This window comes from Brachyhypopomus gauderio, unplaced genomic scaffold, assembly GCF_052324685.1.
Source record: "Brachyhypopomus gauderio isolate BG-103 unplaced genomic scaffold, BGAUD_0.2 sc326, whole genome shotgun sequence".
NCBI classification, from domain to species: domain Eukaryota; kingdom Metazoa; phylum Chordata; class Actinopteri; order Gymnotiformes; family Hypopomidae; genus Brachyhypopomus; species Brachyhypopomus gauderio.
In genome coordinates, this window is record NW_027507147.1 from 72,501 (window position 1) to 94,217 (window position 21,717).

At 50.0% G+C, this 21,717-nt stretch overlaps 1 protein-coding gene across 1 annotated transcript in view; it reads left to right on the forward strand.

Moving 5' to 3' along the window:
* LOC143504725 (adhesion G protein-coupled receptor L3-like) overlaps positions 1-21,135 on the forward strand; it is a 72,561-nt gene extending 51,426 nt beyond the window's left edge. Inside the window, exons 7-10 of the mRNA XM_076996013.1 lie at positions 7,478-7,661; positions 12,127-12,249; positions 17,517-17,722; positions 20,863-21,135. Coding sequence (XP_076852128.1) covers positions 7,478-7,661; positions 12,127-12,249; positions 17,517-17,722; positions 20,863-21,135 — 786 coding nt within the window. The remainder of the gene's footprint in view (positions 1-7,477; positions 7,662-12,126; positions 12,250-17,516; positions 17,723-20,862) is intronic.
* Positions 21,136-21,717: the final 582 nt, after the last annotated feature.

Below are 21,717 nucleotides of genomic sequence, written 5' to 3' on the forward strand. Positions count from 1 at the left end.
CCACACTGATGGTGAATGTGGTGAACACCATAAACTGGGCAGCTCACACACCAGGGGCTGAAGTGTTAATGTCAGGTGCTTTGGTTAGTGGAGATGTAACCGAATAAGGACCCTGTATTTGGGGCGTGCTGGCGTCACCAGTCAGAATTTCAGCAGTGCTGTATTTTTAAGCACAAACTGTCTTTTAAAGCTTTTTTAGGAAGCAAAAACAGTCAGTGAAAGAAACATTGCAGATATTCCCTCCATCAAGTATGTCATTGTTCAGTGTTTCTACTTGAACATCAGAAACACCATTTTTATCGCATTGTACGTATCTTTGTATCATTGTACGTATCTTTGTATCATTGTACGTATCTTTGTATCATTGTACGTATCTTTCCAGTATTCCTTTACTAGCGGTTTTCATGTCATAAACACCAAAAATCTGAACGTTAGCGTTAGCGCCACCTGATGGCCAGAGATGCCAGGGTGCTCACCGAGGGTGCTGCTTAGACACGCCCACTGGTTGCCTCATATCTGGACACGCCCACCTCCTGCTTCATATCTGGACACACCCACCAGGTCTTTGATCAGTTGCATCAGACATCTCCGTGGTGGGGAAGGCCACAAAGCCAGAGCCCACGCCAGCTCTGGGGCGGCGGCCATGATGGGGCCAGCCATGCAGTTCCTCAGACTGCCTACAGGGGGAGCTGTGCTGACCACTCACCATGAACACACAGCATGAAGAACTAAGCTGTCAAAGTAGTGCAGGATCTGCAGACACAGACAGAAATTTGAGCATATGCACAGAGGCTGCATGTCTCCACGATAAATAATTGACATGCAACACCATCTATATTTCACATCTGTTGCTCACACACACTCACACACACACTCACACACACACACACACACACACACACACACACACACACACACACACACACACACACACACACACAGCTTTAATACACACTCTTGTTATATTATGTATGAATGTTCACACTCTTCACTGAGGCTACAGCTCACACAGGAACTGACGAGTGCTCCCAGTTGTTACGTAAGGAAGCACAAAGGAGACAAAAAGCCTGGAACTGAATTATTCATATTTGATGTGGATATGGGTGTGAATGGTGATTGAGGTTTTTGGTTTTTCTGAATTAGGTGTGAATTGATTAATTTATTAGTGAGTATTTTAAGTGGCATTCCAGCTCCTCCAAAAATTCTTCCCCTCACACAAATTCACTGAGAATTCAGAAATAGGGAGTGGGGGAGACAGACAGACAGGGAGTGGGAGAGAGACAGACAGACAGGCAGGGAGTGGAGTGGGAGAGAGACAGACAGGGAGTGGGGGAGAGAGACAGGCAGACAGGGAGTGGGAGAGAGACAGGCAGACAGGGGGTGGGGGATTTGGACCAGTAATTGATTAGGGAGATGGGTGTGTTCTGCTCCACTCACCACCACCATCATCAGCACTCTCTGTCCTCATATGAACATCACACCTAGGAAATACTCCACAAAACACCTGCGTCTGAGAGAAACACACGCACGCACACACACACACACACACACACACACACACACACACACACACACACACACACACACACACACACACACAGACCAAAATGAAGTCAGCGATAGGAAGACAGAAACAGTCATACTCTGTGTGTGTGTGTGTGTGTGTGTGTGTGTGTGTGTGTGTGTGTGTGTGTGTGTCCTTGCCCCTAGCTCTTAACACACAATCCCAGTGTCCAGCTATGCCTCATTAACACCATGGATGTGGGTATGTGTGTGTGAGAGAGAGAGGGGGGGGGGGGGGGGGGGAGAGGGAGAGAGCTAAGAGAGAGCGGGAGAGAGATACATGTGAGAAAGAGAGAGAAAGAGAAAGCTGAGAGGTATATTCAGAATCATCAGCTTTATTACGTCTCATCTCCTCTCTCATATTCCAACATCTGGTACAAGGCATGTGGTGTGGACACTCAACACCTGTCAGAAATAAGCACTACCTTACAGCCCAGTGCCTTACAGCCCAACACCATACAGCCCAGTGCCTTACAGCCCAACACATACAGCCCAACACATACAGCCCAACACCATACAGCCCAGTGCTTTACAGCCCAACACCATACAGCCCAATACCATACAGCCCAACACCATACAGCCCAATACCATACAGCCCAACACCATACAGCCCAGTGCTTTACAGCCCAACACCATACAGCCCAATACCATACAGCCCAATACCATACAGCCCAATACCATACAGCCCAACACCATACAGCCCAGTGCCTTACAGCCCAACACCATACAGCCCAGTGCCTTACAGCCCAACACCATACAGCCCAGTGCCTTACAGCCCAACACCATACAGCCCAACACCATACAGCCCAGTGCCTTACAGCCCAACACCATACAGCCCAACACCATACAGCCCAGTGCCTTACAGCCCAACACCATACAGCCCGGCTTCTTACAGCTTTACAGCTGTGCACCTGTGACGATTCCTTCTGTTTTGTATGCTAGGTCCATGACTACACCATTTCCAGCATGTTAATCCTTTTGAATGGTTAAAACAGCACACACACACACACACACACACATACACACACTCTCTTTCTCACTATCTTACATTCACATTTACTGCCTTACACACACACACTCATTAGACACACACGCACACACACACACACACACACACACACACACACACACACACACACACACACACACACACACACACACACACACACACACACACACACACACACACAGGGTAAGTTTTGCTGGTGTGCCCTTTGTGAGAGCAGTTCTGTCAGAATATAATGGCACCATAAAGTTTTACAGGCGTAGCTGTATTATAGATGCGCTTTATTGTTACGAGCATTGACTCAGAAAGACTAACGCATTCAGGCAGCGTGTTACTGCTGACCGCTACAGCTGACCACCCACAGCTCATGTACACTACACCCACCTGCACCAGGACACTACACATGAACACTACACATGTACACTACACCCACCTGCACCAGGACACTACACATGTACACTACACATGTACACTACACATGTACACTACACCCACCTGCACCAGGACACTACACATGTACACTACACATGTACACTACACATGTACACTACACCCACCTGCACCAGGACACTACACATGTACACTACACATGTACACTACACCCACCCGCACCAGGACACTACACATGTACACTACACCCACCTGCACCAGGACACTACACATGTACACTACACCCACCTGCACCAGGACACTACACATGTACACTACACCCACCTGCACCAGGACACTACACATGTACACTACACATGTACACTACACATGTACACTACACCCACCCGCACCAGGACACTACACATGTACACTACACCCACCTGCACCAGGACACTACACATGTACACTACACACGTACACTACACCAACCTGCACCAGGACACTACACATGTACACTACACATGTACACTACACTCACCTGCACCAGGACACTACACATGTACACTACACATGTACACTACACCCACCTGCACCAGGACACTACACATGTACACTACACATGTACACTACACCCACCTGCACCAGGACACTACACATGTACACTACACCCACCTGCACCAGGACACTACACATGTACACTACACCCACCTACACATGTACACTACACATGTACACTACACCCATCTCCTTAGGGGTGGACAGGATGATGGTGTAAAGTTAAAGGGCGGTCTGCTCCATCAACAGTGTGGTTTGTGTCGTACGTCTTATTCAGTCGCACAGTACCAAAGCCACCAGTCTCATGCAGCAAAACATCAGCTGATATCTGGATGAAGTAAACTTTACATACCACAAAGTAAACTTTACAGACAGCAAACTAAATTTTACAGACAACACAGTCATACACACATGTGACGGGATGTTGGGCCGTCTGTTGCGAGCCTTATTTATATCATCTCGTCTTCATTACCAAACTCATGTCTCTCTCAATGGCCAATAAAGATTTAAGCTGTCTGCGTGTGTGGGTGTTTAAGCAAATCACGGCCACACACATTCATCACACTGGAGTCACTTTTTCCCCATCCAGTGGTGTCCTGCTTCCATCAGAGGGGTGGGAGGTTGTCGCTATCATTGCTAACAGTCCAAAATAACATGTCGCAGCATCCAGCAAACCCCAACAACCGTGTAAGACCGTGTTGTGTGAGCGTCAGCCCTCACTGATGGTGGTGGTGCCTCCTCTGTGTGTATCCCTGAGGCACGGACCAAATGATTTGTTAGAAATGCTGCAGTTTACAGAACGTGTGTGAGTGCGACTCGTTCAAACGAGCGATCAGCCCGGTTTGACATGCGGTGTCTCTGCAAGCTCGCTCTATTCAAATAGAGACATTTATGTATAAAGTCATTTGATCTCCTGTTCTATTCATTACTAATATCCCATCATAGCTGAAAATCCCCCTATATTGAGAAACGGCTCATTTGCAATGCAAATGTGTCTCTTTTCTCAGATCATTTAGTTTTTATTCGTTCATTTCATTTGCATGTGGGACTTTGAATATTATGAAGGTTTGTACTTGTTTCACATAATGGTAGGAGTGGTAGGAATGAACCAGGAACATCACTAACACTAGTAACTGTATCGTTCTCGCACCATATGTGCATTTGTTAGGCCCGTGTTTTGCTTTGTTTCTTATCAAGTGAATCACCAAATAGACGCCCTTGGCTTTTAACAGTGTGCTCCTCCATTGCGTTATAAATTCCAACCGCGCCACTCGGGTGATCATCCGTTAATGCACCTTGTGGAAGACCTGCTCCACCCGTCTGCGTTAATTCTTGCAGGCCTGGGGTGTAGACAGGTGTAGTTTAGACAGGTGTATTTTTATATCATTCTCACAAAACCGAAGAGGATCCTTTGGGGATAGAATGCATGCAAACATAGGTGTTCCCCGCGGGGCTCAGCGTGACGGCGTGGTTCACACTAAACAGAAGCTAGTGGGATCGGTTCAAGGCCAGAAGCCGTGTACACAGGGGAGGACCGCTGAGATGGAACACTACCGATTTGGAAAACGAAGTTTGTGTGTGTGTATCATGCAGTTTTAAGGAGTGTTCCTGTTTGAATAACAGGTATTTGTAGGTCTAACACGGTTTCAGTACTTCAGCTCTGATACAATTTCAGTAACTCAGTTCTGATATGGTTTCAGTAGCTCTTTTCTGATACAGTTCTAGTACATTGGTTCTCATACAGTTTAAACACTGTTTAAAAATGGTTTCAGAAGATTATTTCTGATACGGTTTCAGTATCTCAGTTCTGAAACCGTCTCCCATGTCAGCGTGTGACACTGATTCAGTAGTTCATCTCCGACATGGTTTCAGTATCTCATGTCAGCCGTGGCTGTTGGTCTGTTAACACCCTCCAGACGTGCTCGTCAGGAAACTGCGTCTGCGTTAAGCTCCTTGCACAGAAACCACGCAGCCCGGGCCGGCGGCCCCCGGGCGAAGCCGTGCCATCCTGAGCCAACGTGGAGCCGTGTGCCCACAGGGCGGCTGGCACGCCAGAGTGGCTGTCGCCCGAGTGACTCGGCGGGCTGCGATCCGGAGCCGGTGGTAATCCGCTCTCGCTCCACGATGGGCCGCGTGGGATGAAGTGCGTAATCCCACTCGCAAGCACGAGTCTCCTCTCACCATCACTAAACCACCAGCAGATCTCACAGCTGCTTGGGGAAAGGCCTTCACATCTACACGGACTCAGGAGAACCTGAGGGTGGCAACTTAAACCATAATAATAATAATACCGCCGCCACGTGGCCATGTGACCATCTGGCGTGAGCGGAGATGATCAGGTGGCTGATTTTGGTGGCGTGTGTTTGGAGACACAACTCTGAGCAAGGAGAGCTGTAGAGCTTGTTATGGCTACCTTCCTAAAATATTCTAAAAATATACTTTATTATCCATGTCTGATATTTTAGTGGAGAAAAGACTCCAATATGACATCTCCAAATCTTTCAAGTTAGTAGCTCGTAACAAGCAAGATTCACAACTTTAGAATCCAAACGAAGCCTAAACTATTTTAAGACCTCGCTGTGGAACTTATGATTAGGCTCTCCCAGCTACACACACACACACACACACACACAGAGACAAGCACGGTCTCTCTCTCTCCCTGGAGCTGCCTCTTTAGCCAACTACCCACAATTCCCCTCTCCTCCTCAGCTACAGCCATTTTCCCTCCAGCTCTGACCAGGCACCTTTCACATGTTTTACACACACACACACACACACACACACACACACACACACGCACACACACACACACACGGGTTTTCTCTCATGGTGTTTGTCAAAACTCATTCCGTTTCATAGCCCATCGATTAGAAAGTGGTGTCATGGGTGGGTGCAGGGTCAGGGATGGAATCGGGAGGGGGCGGGATCAGGGGCGGGATCATGGGTGGGGCAGGTGCAGGGGTGTGCGCAGCTGTTGTGCCCCTCCCACCAGGGTATGATGATGATGATGATGATGTGTTTGCCCTTGCTCTCTGTTTTTGCGATCAAGTCCAGCTCCCCACCTTTGAGAAAGCTACAGTCGTACGCATCAGACCCAAACACACGCGAGCCGGAGCCCGTTTGAAGTGGCGGAGATGAGAAATGGGTCTTGAAAGTTGCCTTAAAAGATTCAAGCGAAACTTGGCTGCTCTCACAGCCGTCGTCTGGTCTTTTAATGCGTTTCTTGCACCCACACAGACCTGGAGAGTCCAAAGGGCTTGTGTTTCTCTACGTTTTGGAGTGTTTGCTAGGAAGGTTTTTCCCCATTAATATTCTTGTCAGTGTTTTGGAGGCAGTTTAAATCTCGTGTTCAGCTACGCTGCTCTGCTCTCGTCTTATTGGACGCTGTAGAAATGGAGTGTGGGTAATGGGGGTTAAACAGTATTAATAGGCAATGAATCAGTCTGCTGAAAGCAGGTACTTCTGTGTCCCAACAACAAGCTACAGTGTTCAGACAGCAGTCCCTGATTTAAATATGCAGATTTCAGTCTGAGGTGAAGCCCTATTGGTGTATAGCTGGCATCCAGCACCTCGTGTGCAAATGAGATGATAATGATAAGGAATCTTCCCCTAAGAACTCGGAGAGTTTCCTTTTGTTAATGTTACTAGTCAATATTTGCAAAGCTTCTTTAAAATCCTTATGTAAAATCATCATTTCCCCATAATGGCATTTACATTGTTCTGTTTAAGAGTGAGTGTGCCTGTGAGGATATTGGCTGTAGGCTACACACAGTAGGAGGGGACCTGTGGACAGAGCACACACCACACCCACCTGTAGCCCCGCCTCCGTTACAGCTCATGTAACCGTGGCAATAGCCGTTTGCTGCCAAGCAGAGCTTGCCGCTCATGTTGGCTCACTCTGGCTCACTCTGGCTCACTCTAGCTCACTCTGGCTCACTCTAGCTCACTCTGGCTCACTCTGGCTCTGCCCTTGTCTCTTAGGCGATGGTGGAAACGGTAAATAACCTGCTGCAGCCGGAGGCCCACCCTGCGTGGGCGGAGCTGTCGCCGGGGGAACAGCTGCGTGCGGCCACCATGCTGCTGGACACCGTGGAGCAGGGCGCCTTCGTGCTCGCCGACAACCTGCTGAAGACCGACGTGGTCCAGGAGAACACCAACAACATCCGTAAGTACCCCGAGCTTCGCACCAGCAAAACGCCATCTGAGAAGATTTTGAAGTATTGTGGCAATATTATTATTATATTACAGTTAATATTATTATTATATTACAGTTAATATTATTATTGTTGGTAATGCGAGGGTCTGGGATGGAGGTGTCCAGCTCTGCTCCTGGAAGTTCTCCGTCTTGCAGCCCCCCTTGCGCTCCCTCTGATGGAGCTCCTCGGGTGGAGCTCCTCGGATGAGGAGAGCTTTGATCTGAGCAGCACGCTCTGTTGCACCAGGCTGCTCGGGCGTGGAAGGAAGTTTGGCAGGAAGGACCACGTGAAGAGCGCTTCTCTCTCGCCTGGCCTAGAGCTGCGCTGCGGAAGTGTTCAACACACGTGGAAATGTTTTTGCTAGTGCAATATAAATGATAGTCACAGATTGCTTAAGGCTTTTCTTCCATCTCTGGTGATGTGATTCAAGCTGCTGAAGTGGAAACCTTCAATATGTGCATAATGCCTTACGCCCGAAAAGCCCACCAAGCACCCGCCTTGAGTTGGGCACGGAGCTGTCAATATTGTGATGTGGTGAAGGAAGCTGTTGAATAAAGACCCAGTGGAGACAGACAGCTGTTCCTATATTAGAGCGGCTCTGTTCCTGTATTAGAGCCGCTCTGTTCCTGTATTAGAGCGGCTCTGTTCCTGTATTAGAGCGGCTCTGTTCCTGTATTAGAGCGGCTCTGTTCCTGTATTAGAGCGGCTCTGTTCCTGTATTAGAGCGGCTCTGTTCCTGTATTAGAGCGGCTCTGTTCCTGTATTAGAGCGGCTCTGTTCCTGGGGTGTATTAGAGCGGCTCTGTTCCTGGGGTGTATTAGAGCCGCTCTGTTCCTGGGGTGTTTTAAAACGGCTCTGTTCCTGGAGTCTATTAGAGCCGCTCTGTTCCTGTATTAGAGCCGCTCTGTTCCTGGGGTGTATTAGAGCCGCTCTGTTCCTGGGGTGTATTAGAGCCGCTCTGTTCCTGGGGTGTTTTAAAACGGCTCTGTTCCTGGAGTCTATTAGAGCCGCTCTGTTCCTGTATTAGAGCCGCTCTGTTCCTGGGGTGTATTAGAGCCGCTCTGTTCCTGGAGTCTATTAGAGCCGCTCTGTTCCTGGAGTGTATTAGAGCCGCTCTGTTCCTGGAGTGTATTAGAGCGGCTCTGTTCCTGGAGTCTATTAGAGCCGCTCTGTTCCTGGAGTGTATTAGAGCGGCTCTGTTCCTGGAGTGTATTAGAGCGGCTCTGTTCCTGGAGTGTATTAGAGCGGCTCTGTTCCTGGAGTGTATTAGAGCGGCTCTGTTCCTGGAGTCTATTAGAGCCGCTCTGTTCCTGGAGTCTATTAGAGCCGCTCTGTTCCTGGAGTGTATTAGAGCGGCTCTGTTCCTGGAGTGTATTAGAGCCGCTCTGTTCCTGGAGTGTATTAGAGCGGCTCTGTTCCTGGAGTGTATTAGTGCGGCTCTGTTCCTGGAATGTTTTAGAACTGCTCTGTTGCTCTTCTGGGCCCTCGGCGCCAGATCTGGTTGTGGGTATCGTGCAGGGCTGCCTGACCCAGGGTGATTCTGGGACGCAGGCCCCAATCGGTACTCGCTGCATAATTGAGGTTCTCAAAGGAGCACTTCAGCAGCTAGCTCAGGGCCACTGGCAGGAGGCAGCTAGGGGTGAGGTGAGAGACAGGTGGGGTCGAGAGGCGAGGTGAGAGACAGGTGTGGTCGAGGGGCGAGGTGAGAGACAGGTGCGGTAGAGGGGTAAGGTGAGAGACAGGTGTGGTCAAGGGGCAAGGTGAGAGACAGGTGTGGTAGAGGGGTGAGGTGAGAGACAGGTGGGGTCGAGAGACGAGGTGAGAGACAGGTGTGGTCAAGGGGCAAGGTGAGAGACAGGTGCGGTAGAGGGGTGAGGTGAGAGACAGGTGCGGTAGAGGGGTAAGGTGAGAGACAGGTGTGGTCAAGGGGCAAGGTGAGAGACAGGTGTGGTCGAGGGGTGAGGTGAGAGACAGGTGTGGTCGAGGGGTGAGGTGAGAGACAGGTGTGGTCGAGGGGTGAGGTGAGAGACAGGTGGGGTCGAGGGGTGAGGTGAGAGACAGGTGGGGTCGAGGGGTGAGGTGAGAGACAGGTGTGGTCGAGGGGCGAGGTGAGAGACAGGTGCGGTCGAGGGGCGAGGTGAGAGACAGGTGTGGTGAGAGACAGGTGCGGTAGAGGGGTGAGGTGAGAGACAGGTGCGGTAGAGGGGTGAGGTGAGAGACAGGTGTGGTGAGAGACAGGTGCGGTAGAGGGGTGAGGTGAGAGACAGGTGTGGTGAGAGACAGGTGCGGTAGAGGGGTGAGGTGAGAGACAGGTGTGGTGAGAGACAGGTGCGGTAGAGGGGTGAGGTGAGAGACAGGTGTGGTGAGAGACAGGTGCGGTAGAGGGGTGAGGTGAGAGACAGGTGTGGTGAGAGACAGGTGCGATCGAGGGGTGAGGTGAGAGACAGGCGTGGTCGAGGGGCGAGGTGAGAGACAGGTGTGGTGAGAGACAGGTGCGGTCGAGGGATGTGGTGAGAGACAGGCGTGGTCGAGGGGCGAGGTGAGAGACAGGCGTGGTAGAGGGGCGAGGTGAGAGACAGGTGTGGTGAGAGACAGGTGCGGTAGAGGGGCGAGGTGAGAGACAGGTGTGGTGAGAGACAGGTGCGGTCGAGGGGCGAGGTGCGGGACTGTCCTGCGTGAGACGTCACCGTGGCAGGTTTAGCCCGCATCAGAACGCCAGCTGGAAGCTGAGATGCAGGTGGGAGATAATTGTCACGTGAAGAGCGTGAGATTAGCGTGTGGGAAGCAGCCACTCAGGCTTTCTGTCACGCGTCTGTCCTCTTTTCACGTGGAGAAGACGTTTGGAGGACGGCCTACGTGTCCGTTAAGCGTCCGCATCTGCTTCAGTATATCAAACCAAACTGTGACAGTCAGCGTTCAAAGGATCAAGAAGCCGATGGTTTATGCATACACACATGCCTTACGTGTCACCGTGGTTCTGAAGAGTTGTGTGTGTATGTGTGTCTATGCGCTAAATATGTATATATACATATATATTGTATAGTGTGTGTGTGTGTGGTATAGTGTGTGTTTGTTTTATAGTGTGCTGTTTGAGGATTGGCTGGTTTCGTGCCTTCTTTTCCTCCAAAACAGAGAGATTAAGGGGAAACCTGCTACCATGGCAACTCCAGAATGTAGGTCTTGTGCTCCTTGCTGGTGAAGCATTTTGGGAATTAATAAAATGGAATTTATTGCGCCAGGCATGCAATTTATCCTGATATTAAGGGATTGGGGTTGGCCACAGACAGGGAGAAGGAGTCCCTCCCTCCGAGCTCCTTTATGGTGCTGGTTTTATATCCTTCATGCTGCCCTCAGATTAATCAGGCGCGTTTGACACGTTTACCGCACCTCCGGCTCCCACACGCCACACTTCCTTTACCATGTGATAAGGTTTGTTTGGCCTCTGCCACAATGGGGCTCGGCGTGATGTGCCGCTCCGTAATGCTCTGATCCAAAATGGAGTCCGCAGTAAAACGAGGCCCAGGTGTTGCTTCGGAGCCAAAATGGAGTTTGTCGACGTGACGTCGTGTCCGCGTTCGGGTTTCTGAACCGGCTGTAATGCGCCGTTCCGTTCCAAATTGAAGTTCGTAGTCCATTACCGAATCCGGCAGCGTTCTGATCCAAAATGGACTCCCATGGGGGGGTAGTTGTTGGCCAGGGTTTAGTGAATGGTACAGTACTGTAGTGTTGTAGTGCTGGTCCAACTGGACTGAGGGAGAAGCAGTCCAAACCGCCTCAGCCCGGGGAGGCAGTGATGTAGTCCTCCAGCTCACAGACGCCGCTAACATGCCACTTCAGTTGTTTCTTGAAAGGCTTGTGCGCTCAAGTGTTTGTGTGTGAGAGTGTATGCATGTGAATTCTCCTGCTTTAATGTATTTCTGTGTGCTGTACGAGTGTGTGTTTTGTGCGTATGTGTACGCACGCATGTATGGATGTTTATATTTATTCCACTGTTTTATCTGTGTCCTTGCGCAGTCTTGCGTATGCGTTGTGATTGGATGAAACGTATGAAGTGTATTAACGCTGCGTTCGCTACGATGGTTTTGCTATTTTATGTTTTCATCTCCCTTAAGCGGCAGTGCTGTCTGAGACGATTAGTCTGGTCTGATCTGCTTGGCAGGCCGTTAGGTCCTTCTGCCTGGTTTCTACTGGGCTTCATTTGATCTCAGCCCAACGAACAGTCAAGACTAGAGGATCATTATCTGTGATCCGAGTCTTCTCATTGGTCTTTAAATGTGTAAAAGTTGCGAAGCTGAAAATGATGCAACGGAGCTGGAGACTGGTGTAAGTGGGCCCGGCCCGCCTCGTGGCCCGCGCGGTGCGGCCCTCCGCTAACGCCCCCCACCTCTGCCTCTGTTTGTTTGTGTTTGTTTATTTCTTGTTTACTTCCTGCAGAGCTGGAGGTGGCGAGAATGAGCACGGACGGTAATCTCCCCGACCTCAGGTTCCCTCAGACGGGAGAGCAGAGCAGCTCCATCCACCTGTCTGCCAACACCCTGAAGCAGCACGGGAGGAACGGTGGGTGGTCTATACCTCCGCCCCGCCCCCGCCCGAGAGGCGGCCCCCCGCTGCGTGGACCTCCAACCATAACCTTTCTCGCTTAATCTTTTCCCCGTGCCCAGAGGAGAGAGACCCAGTAGGGCGGAGGGCTGAGAAATGTTTTCTTCTAGAGTCCTGCTAGTGCAGCTTTTCCTCACGACCTGCGCATCACGCTCCACATCTGTTGGTGATTCATCCCTGTTCTACACGCTCTTGTCTTGTAAGTCAGGAAAGACAAAGCAGCTCGATCAAAGGTTAATTTGGATACAGGGATTGTGAGTATTCACAGTGAGGATTAGTCATGCGTGGTCTGTCCTCCTTTGGACAGACTCTGCGTGGCATGGATGAATTCTGCTTCTTTTAAAGAGCAGAGTGGGACAGGGACAGAGAGACACAGAGAGTGAGAGTGGGACAGGGACAGAGAGACACAGAGAGTGAGAGTGGGACAGGGACAGAGAGACAGAGAGAGAGAGAGTGGGACAGGAAAAGAAAGACACAGAGAGAGAGAGTGGGACAGGGACAGAGAGACACAGAGAGTGAGAGAGGGACAGAGAGAGAGAGAGTGGGACAGGAACAGAGAGACACAGAGAGAGAGAGTGGGACAGGAACAGAGAGACACAGAGTGAGAGTGGGACAGGAACAGAGAGACACAGAGAGAGAGTGGGACAGGGACAGAGAGACACAGAGAGTGAGTGAGACACAGAGAGAGAGAGATGGAGGGAGGGACAGGGACCGAGAGAGACAGAGAGATGACCCAGACCTGTCTCCCTTCTTTCTGACCCAGACATGTCTCCCTTCTTTGTGATCCAGACCTGTCTGCCCTCTTTCTGATCCAGACCTGCCTCAACTCTTTCTGATCCAGACCTGTCTCCCCTCTTCTGATCCAGACCTGCCTCCACTCTTTCTGACCCAGACCTGTCTGCCCTCTCTGACCCAGACCTGTCTCCACTCTCTGACCCAGACCTGTCTCCACTCTCTGACCCAGACCTGTCTCCACTCTCTGACCCAGACCTGTCTCCCCTCTCTGACCCAGACCTGTCTCCACTCTCTGACCCAGACCTGTCTCCCCTCTCTGACCCAGACCTGTCTCCCCTCTCTGACCCAGACCTGTCTGCCCTCTCTGACCCAGACCTGTCTCCCCTCTCTGACCCAGACCTGTCTGCCCTCTCTGACCCAGACCTGTCTCCACTCTCTGACCCAGACCTGTCTCCCCTCTCTGACCCAGACCTGTCTGCCCTCTCTGACCCAGACCTGTCTCCCCTCTCTGACCCAGACCTGTCTCCCCTCTCTGACCCAGACATGTCTCCCCTCTCTGACCCAGACCTGTCTCCACTCTTTCTGATCCAGACCTGTCTGCCCTCTCTGACCCAGACCTGTCTGCCCTCTCTGACCCAGACCTGTCTGCCCTCTCTGACCCAGACCTGTCTCCCCTCTACATTTCTGTAACTGCACATCTCTGGTAATGTAAAAGACACCACACACAAATATTCATTCAAATTTGTAACCTCATACACCACACTCATTCAGTAGTGTTTCTTGCAGTAAGCATCCCTAATTGTAATGAAGCAAATACATTTAACAGAGTAAAACTATATGCAGGTAATGCCATATGGTGGATGCCCCTTTAGATCAACAAGAGGGTTAAGATTTCGGGGTTATTAGGGGTGTGTTTTGGTTGTGTTTGGGGCATACATTCAAGATCATACAACTACAGTGTAACTGCGATTGCACACACACACACACACACACACACACACACACACACACACACACACACACACACACACACACACACACACACACCAGTGTTTACCGCAACTATACATAAGAAGAGGGAAGGTGAGTCAGGTTGCAGAGCGGGTCTGCTGCCGTGTAGAACCCTGGTTTAAACATATGTTCTAGCTCCTTCTCCTAGCTCCGTGTAGAACCCTGGTTTAAACATATGTTCTAGCTCCTTCTCCTAGCTCCGTGTAGAACCCTGGTTTAGACGTATGTTCTAGCTCTTTCTCCTAGCTCCGTGTAGAACCCTGGTTTAAACGTATGTTCTAGCTCTTTCTCCTAGCTCCGTGTAGAACCCTGGTTTAAACATATGTTCTAGCTCCTTCTCCTAGCTCCGTGTAGAACCCTGGTTTAGACGTATGTTCTAGCTCTTTCTCCTAGCTCCGTGTAGAACCCTGGTTTAAACATATGTTCTAGCTCCTTCTCCTAGCTCCGTGTAGAACCCTGGTTTAGACGTATGTTCTAGCTCTTTCTCCTAGCTCCGTGTAGAACCCTGGTTTAAACGTATGTTCTAGCTCTTTCTCCTAGCTCCGTGTAGAACCCTGGTTTAAACGTATGTTCTAGCTCCTTCTCCTAGCTCCGTGTAGAACCCTGGTTTAAACATATGTTCTAGCTCCTTCTCCTAGCTCCGTGTAGAACCCTGGTTTAGACGTATGTTCTAGCTCTTTCTCCTAGCTCCGTGTAGAACCCTGGTTTAAACGTATGTTCTAGCTCTTTCTCCTAGCTCCGTGTAGAACCCTGGTTTAGACGTATGTTCTAGCTCTTTCTCCTAGCTCCGTGTAGAACCCTGGTTTAAACGTATGTTCTAGCTCTTTCTCCTAGCTCCGTGTAGAACCCTGGTTTAGACGTATGTTCTAGCTCTTTCTCCTAGCTCCGTGTAGAACCCTGGTTTAAACGTATGTTCTAGCTCCTTCTCCTAGCTCCGTGTAGAACCCTGGTTTAAACGTATGTTCTAGCTCTTTCTCCTAGCTCCGTGTAGAACCCTGGTTTAAACGTATGTTCTAGCTCCTTCTCCTAGCTCCATGTAGAACCCTGGTTTAGACGTATGTTCTAGCTCTTTCTCCTAGCTCCGTGTAGAACCCTGGTTTAAACGTATGTTCTAGCTCCTTCTCCTAGCTCCGTGTAGAACTCTGGGTTAAACGTATGTTCTAGCTCCTTCTCCTAGCTCCGTGTAGAACCCTGGTTTAGACGTATGTTCTAGCTCTTTCTCCTAGCTCCGTGTAGAACCCTGGTTTAGACGTATGTTCTAGCTCTTTCTCCTAGCTCCGTGTAGAACTCTGGTTTAAACGTATGTTCTAGCTCCTTCTCCTAGCTCCATGTAGAACCCTGGTTTAAACGTATGTTCTAGCTCTTTCTCCTAGCTCCGTGTAGAACCCTGGTTTAAACGTATGTTCTAGCTCTTTCTCCTAGCTCCGTGTAGAACTCTGGTTTAAACGTATGTTCTAGCTCTTTCTCCTAGCTCCGTGTAGAACCCTGGTTTAGACGTATGTTCTAGCTCTTTCTCCTAGCTCCGTGTAGAACCCCGCTCACAAACCGCCAGGACTCAGAGTCATAAATTCAGTAAAATATGCACTAATACTTGTCAGTAACACAGCGATTACTGTGACTGATATTACAGCTCATGCTTGCAATGATTTATCACTGTAGTACATATATCTTCTTAAAATATTGCATAATTCACAGTTTTATTTTATATATGGCGTACCTCCTGTAATGCGCAAAGCACTGCTGATGCTACAGAGTGGGAAAAGGGACAAAATTAACAGAAAAACAGTAGATTTCACACTGAATGTACACACTGCATCATTATTATAAATATTAAATAGCAAACAATAAATAATATTGGCTTCAGTTCAATTCAATAAAGAACGATTTAGGAGGAAATTCGTAATAACAGGGACGTATTATTATTATTATTACTATTTGTATTATTATTAATAATTTTTTACTGTTTTTTTATTCTATTGCATTAAGCAGTCATCCATTTTTCTTTCATTTCTCCAAATGGGGGGAGGAGTCTTAACGAGAGGCGGGGCTTTTGTAAGTATATGAGCGCTCAGGAGATTTCATTGGACATGTAATTCACAGCAGGCTTCAGTCTTCACTGGTGCAGTTCACCGAGGCTTTGGCTGTTATGACACATGTACAGTTCTGCAGTTCAGATACACAGATGGTATCATATACACTGAGGCACTTCCTGTCTTACCTGTGTCTGTTTTTACGCGGTCTGCAGGGAGCCGTTGGTTTAAGGTTAACCCCAGTTCCTGTCAGTGGGACTAACACCCACACTGGTCTTGAAACTACAATCTTCACATAGTGGATTCTTGCTGCCTGGATTTAGAACATGACCCCCTGACCTCACCTGCACAAGTCATGTGACTCATCACAGAAGAGGCGTGTGCACGTGTCTCTGAACTTCTGAACGCACCAGTACATGGCCACAGTGCCCTAGCAACCCTGTCTGTCCTGTTTAAGTCCTTATACCACAGCTCTGCATTCTAATGCCCTACATAGTTGCCTACATAGGGTACAGGGGCTGTTAGCTACTCATGCCCCAGGACTAGGGGTCCAGTTTACCTTCAGCCAGAGTCTGAACAGCTTATTACATTCTGACCTGTGCGTTGGTGAAATGATTCCCCGCTCTCTGAGGACTTCATTACTCATGGTTCCATGCAAACCCAGGTAAGCCCACGGGGCTTACACACACACACACACACACACACACACACACACACACACACACACACACACACACACACACACACACACACACACACACACACAAGGGCAGCCTGTTCATCAGAGTGGCTGCTGTGGCCAGCCTCATGGGGGGGGGGTCACAAAAGCTGCTTTTGTTCTTCTGGGTTCTGAGACAGAGTGGGAGGAGTTTGGGGAGGGGCCACTCATCCATCACAGCCTGCTACAGGAGAAGAGAAAAGGCGGGAGATGAGGCCATTGGAGAGATCGGGCGGGGGGGGGGGGGGTTTCAGGAGAGCTAGCAATAAAGTAGCAATGACATTTCAGTGCAGCTAAATCAGTCTGGCTTTGTGCTTGCTGGGGCACTGGGGGGAGGTTTTAAATGTGTGTGTGTTTTTTCTTTCTTGAACCTCCTGCCGCTCGGTGTAAGTGTGGCTGTAAAGCTCAGAGGGTGGACAGTGTGATGAATTCAGCATATGTCCCGTCAAACTCTCATTAAATTACCTGAGAACACTTTAGCATATGCTGTGCGTAGCGAACGGTCTCGGTGCTGTTCAACCAAGGTATCGGTGCTGCTCGGAGGCAGTGCACAGTACTGTAAACGCACACGGCGTGGAAATCTCCTGCTCATGAATTATTATGGGATTATCACTGCCATGGCAACGGGGCCCTGTATTTGAGCAGTGTGTGTTTTAGGCCTGGTGTGGGTGCAGTGCGTGGTTCCCACCACATGATGGCGTGATGTCTGCTCTGACCCGCTCTACCTACAGGTGAGATCCGCATGGCCTTTGTGCTCTACAAGCACCTGGGCGCGTACCTGTCGACGGAGAACGCCACGGTGAGGCTGAGCAACGAGGCCCTCAGCACCAACTACTCCATCATCGTCAACTCCCCCATCATCACGGCCGCCATCAGCAAAGACAGCAACAAGGTGTACCTGTCGGAGCCCGTCATATTCACCGTGAGACACGTGCAGGTAGGTGGACCACACACCTGTCTAGACCCACACACACCTGTCCAGGCACACAGAAACCTGTCCAGTGACACACACACCTGTCCAGGCACACACACACCTGTCCAGACCCACACACCTGTCCAGACCCACACACACACCTGTCCAGACCTGCATTAAAAATATAGTTGACTTTATCCATTCATCATGTCATTATGTGGCCATTCAACACATGGTCATTCATAACTTTGTAATGGGTGGATTCTTGACACTTTTATTACTGAAATGCAGTTCTGAGATTTTAATAACACCTCTTTAAAAGAATGTGTGTAATTATTTTGAATTTCACAACAGTCATTCCAGATTCAGCTCCTCCCCCTCTAACAGGGATGTCACACTCGGCTCCTCCCCCTCTGTAATGGTCGTCACACTCAGCTCCTCCCCCTCTGTAATGGTCGTCACACTCAGCTCCTCCCCCTCTGTAACAGTGATGTCACACTCAGCTCCTCCCCCTCTGTGCTGTCTGCTGGTGGAAGGGCTTTTATCAGCCTTCTGCTGGAGAGCTCGATGGGTGGAGCAGGTGGAGGCTGTAGATGGTTGGTGCTGTAGATGGTTGGTGCAGTAGATGGTTGGTGCTGTAGATGGTTGGTGCAGTAGATGGTTGGTGCTGTAGATGGTTGGTGCTGTAGATGGTTGGTGCAGTAGATGGTTGGTGCGGTAGATGGTTGGTGCTGTAGATGGTTGGTGCAGTAGATGGTTGGTGCTGTAGATGGTTGGTGCAGTAGATGGTTGGTGCTGTAGATGGTTGGTGCAGTAGATGGTTGGTGCTGTAGATGGTTGGTGCTGTAGATGGTTGGTGCAGTAGATGGTTGGTGCTGTAGATGGTTGGTGCTGTAGATGGTTGGTGCTGTAGATGGTTGGTGCAGTAGATGGTTGGTGCTGTAGATGGTTGGTGTCTGAGTACTGTAGATAAACTACAGCGTTATCAGTTTCTCCTGCAGACTCTCGGTAACGTTGCTAGAGTTTGTGCTAGTATTAGCACACACATGTAATACACAGACATGTTAAAGTAGCACTGCATCTGACATACACCTGTACAGGTGGAGGGGGCAGGGGAGGGGCTTTGAGAGGGCAGGGGAGGGGCTTTGAGGGGGCAGGGGAGGGGCTTTGAGGGGGCAGGGGAGGGGCTTTGAGGGGCCATAGGATGTGTGAGAGGATGTGGCCATCTTCTTGAGGAGCAGAGCGTGACGGAGTTCAGGTGATGGTCTCTATGGTGATGCGGTGGCGTGGAAGAACACGGGTCAGGCTGGACCGTGACTGCTGGGAGAAGAGTTCTCATAGCGATAACTCCGCCCCCTCTGGGAGAAGAGTTCTCATAGCGATAACTCCGCCCCCTCTGGGAGAAGAGTTCTCATAGCGATAACTCTGCTCCCTCTGGGAGAAGAGTTCTCATAGCCACAACTCCGCCCCCTCTGGGAGAAGAGTTCTCATAGCGATAACTCCGCCCCCTCTGGGAGAAGAGTTCTCATAGCGATAACTCCGCCCCCTCTGGGAGAAGAGTTCTCATAGCCACAACTCCACCCCCTCTGGGAGAAGAGTTCTCATAGCGATAACTCCGCCCCCTCTGGGAGAAGAGTTCTCATAGCGATAACTCCGCCCCCTCTGGGAGAAGAGTTCTCATAGCCACAACTCCACCCCCTCTGGGAGAAGAGTTCTCATAGCGATAACTCCGCCCCCTCTGGGAGAAGAGTTCTCATAGCGATAACTCCGCCCCCTCTGGGAGAAGAGTTCTCATAGCCACAACTCCACCCCCTCTGGGAGAAGAGTTCTCATAGCGATAACTCCGCCCCCTCTGGGAGAAGAGTTCTCATAGCGATAACACCGCCCCCCTCTGGGAGAAGAGTTCTCATTGCGATAACTCCGCCCCCTCTGGGAGAAGAGTTCTCATAGCCACAACTCCACCCCCTCTGGGAGAAGAGTTCTCATAGCGATAACTCCGCCCCCTCTGGGAGAAGAGTTCTCATAGCGATAACTCCGCCCCCTCTGGGAGAAGAGTTCTCATAGCCACAACTCCACCCCCTCTGGGAGAAGAGTTCTCATAGCGATAACTCCGCCCCCTCTGGGAGACAAGTTCTCATAGCGATAACACCGCCCCCTCTGGGAGAAGAGTTCTCATTGCGATAACTCCGCCCCCTCTGGGAGAAGAGTTCTCATAGCCACAACTCCGCCCCCTCTGGGAGACAAGTTCTCATAGCCACAACTCCGCCCCCTCCATCTGCCATTTATCATCTCACATCAGCTTTTCCTGCTCTCTCTCAATGTCTCTCTCTCCCCCCCCCTCTCTCTCTCTCTCTCTTTCTCTCCCTCTCTCTCTCTCAATGTCTCTGTTTGCTTTTAAAAATCTCTATTGCTCTCTCCCTGTCTGTCTCTTTTGCTTTAAAAAAACCCCTCCCCATCTATCTCTTGCCCTCCCTCTCTCTATTTCTCCATCTCTCTATCTCACTCTTACATTCTGTCTCTTTGTATCTTTTTCTTTTTATCTGTCTGTCTTGTGTGTGTGTGTGTGTGTGTGTGTGTGTGTGTGTGTGTTTTCCTGTGCTTAGTCATTTATCAGTTCTTCTGTTACAAAGGATTTGTTTATTTATTTATTTTTTGGTTTTGGAAAAATCTTACCAGAGTGATTCTCTAATGAGCCCGTCAGTAATAAACTGCTTTAAAAGACCCAGCGAATGCCTGTAATAAACTGCTTTAGGAGACCTAGAGAATGCCTGTAAGAAACTGCTTTAGAAGACCCAGAGAACGCCTGTATGAAACTGCTTTAGGAGACCCATGCCTGTACTCCTATTGATGGCAGTACAGATTAACCAGTGTGGTCTGTATCACTCCTTGATCACCAGAATGATTCTAGTGGAACGTTTCAGTGGTGTGACAGGTGTTTAATCTCTGTTCAGTCACTGATTGCTACAGAAGTCTACAGAAGCTTGAGTATCTTTAGCTGCATTTGGTGAGGAAATAGTGTTGCCATAGAGATCTGTTGGTTGCCCCTCGATTGAGATTTTGATGGCTGTGAGAGTTGTTCTCCTCTGTACAAGCAAGACGCACAAATGAAACCAGTGCTGTGTGTGTGTTTTGCTTCTGTGTTCCTCGCCCCGTGTGGACCCCAGCAGACGGAGGAGAACTTCAACCCCAACTGTTCGTTCTGGAGCTACTCCAAGCGCACCATGACGGGCTTCTGGTCCACGCAGGACTGCAGACTGCTGCGTACCAACCGCACACACACCTCCTGCTCCTGCACACACCTCACCAACTTCGCCGTGCTCATGGCCCACGTGGACGTCAAGGTAGGAGCCTCACGACCACACCCACCTCTGACCACACCCGACTCTGACCCACACCCGACTCTGACCACACCCGACTCTGACCACACCCGACTCTGACCACACCCATGACTCTGACCACACCCATGACTCTGACCACACCCACCTCTGACCACACCCATGACTCTGACCACACCCAGCTCTGACCACACCCAGCTCTGACAACACATGACTCTGACCACACCCAGCTCTGAACACACCCAACTCTTACAACACACGACTCTGACCACACCCATCTGAGTCCTGCTCCACCCATGTCTGCCGTCTACCCATGTCTGCTCCACAGATGAGCAGTGTCCACACTGCCGATTCTAGACTCATCAGATCACTTAAAGCTCTCCGAGCTACAGCACGCAGGTTAACGCAGAGGTTAACGGGTTCAGCTGAAGCAGCGGTCACACCGAACACACCGTACGGTCTGTCTGCCGCAGACACAGAAACACACACACACACACACCGAACACACCGTACGGTCTGTCTGCCGCAGACACAGAAACACACCGAACACACCGTACGGTCTGTCTGCCGCAGACACAGAAAGGAAGCAGGAATGCAACATAGGGACTTACTCCTAGATGCCCTTAATCTAGGTGAACTTTAACCCTGTACATTTTAATGGTTTGGCAGCATGGGCCAATAGGA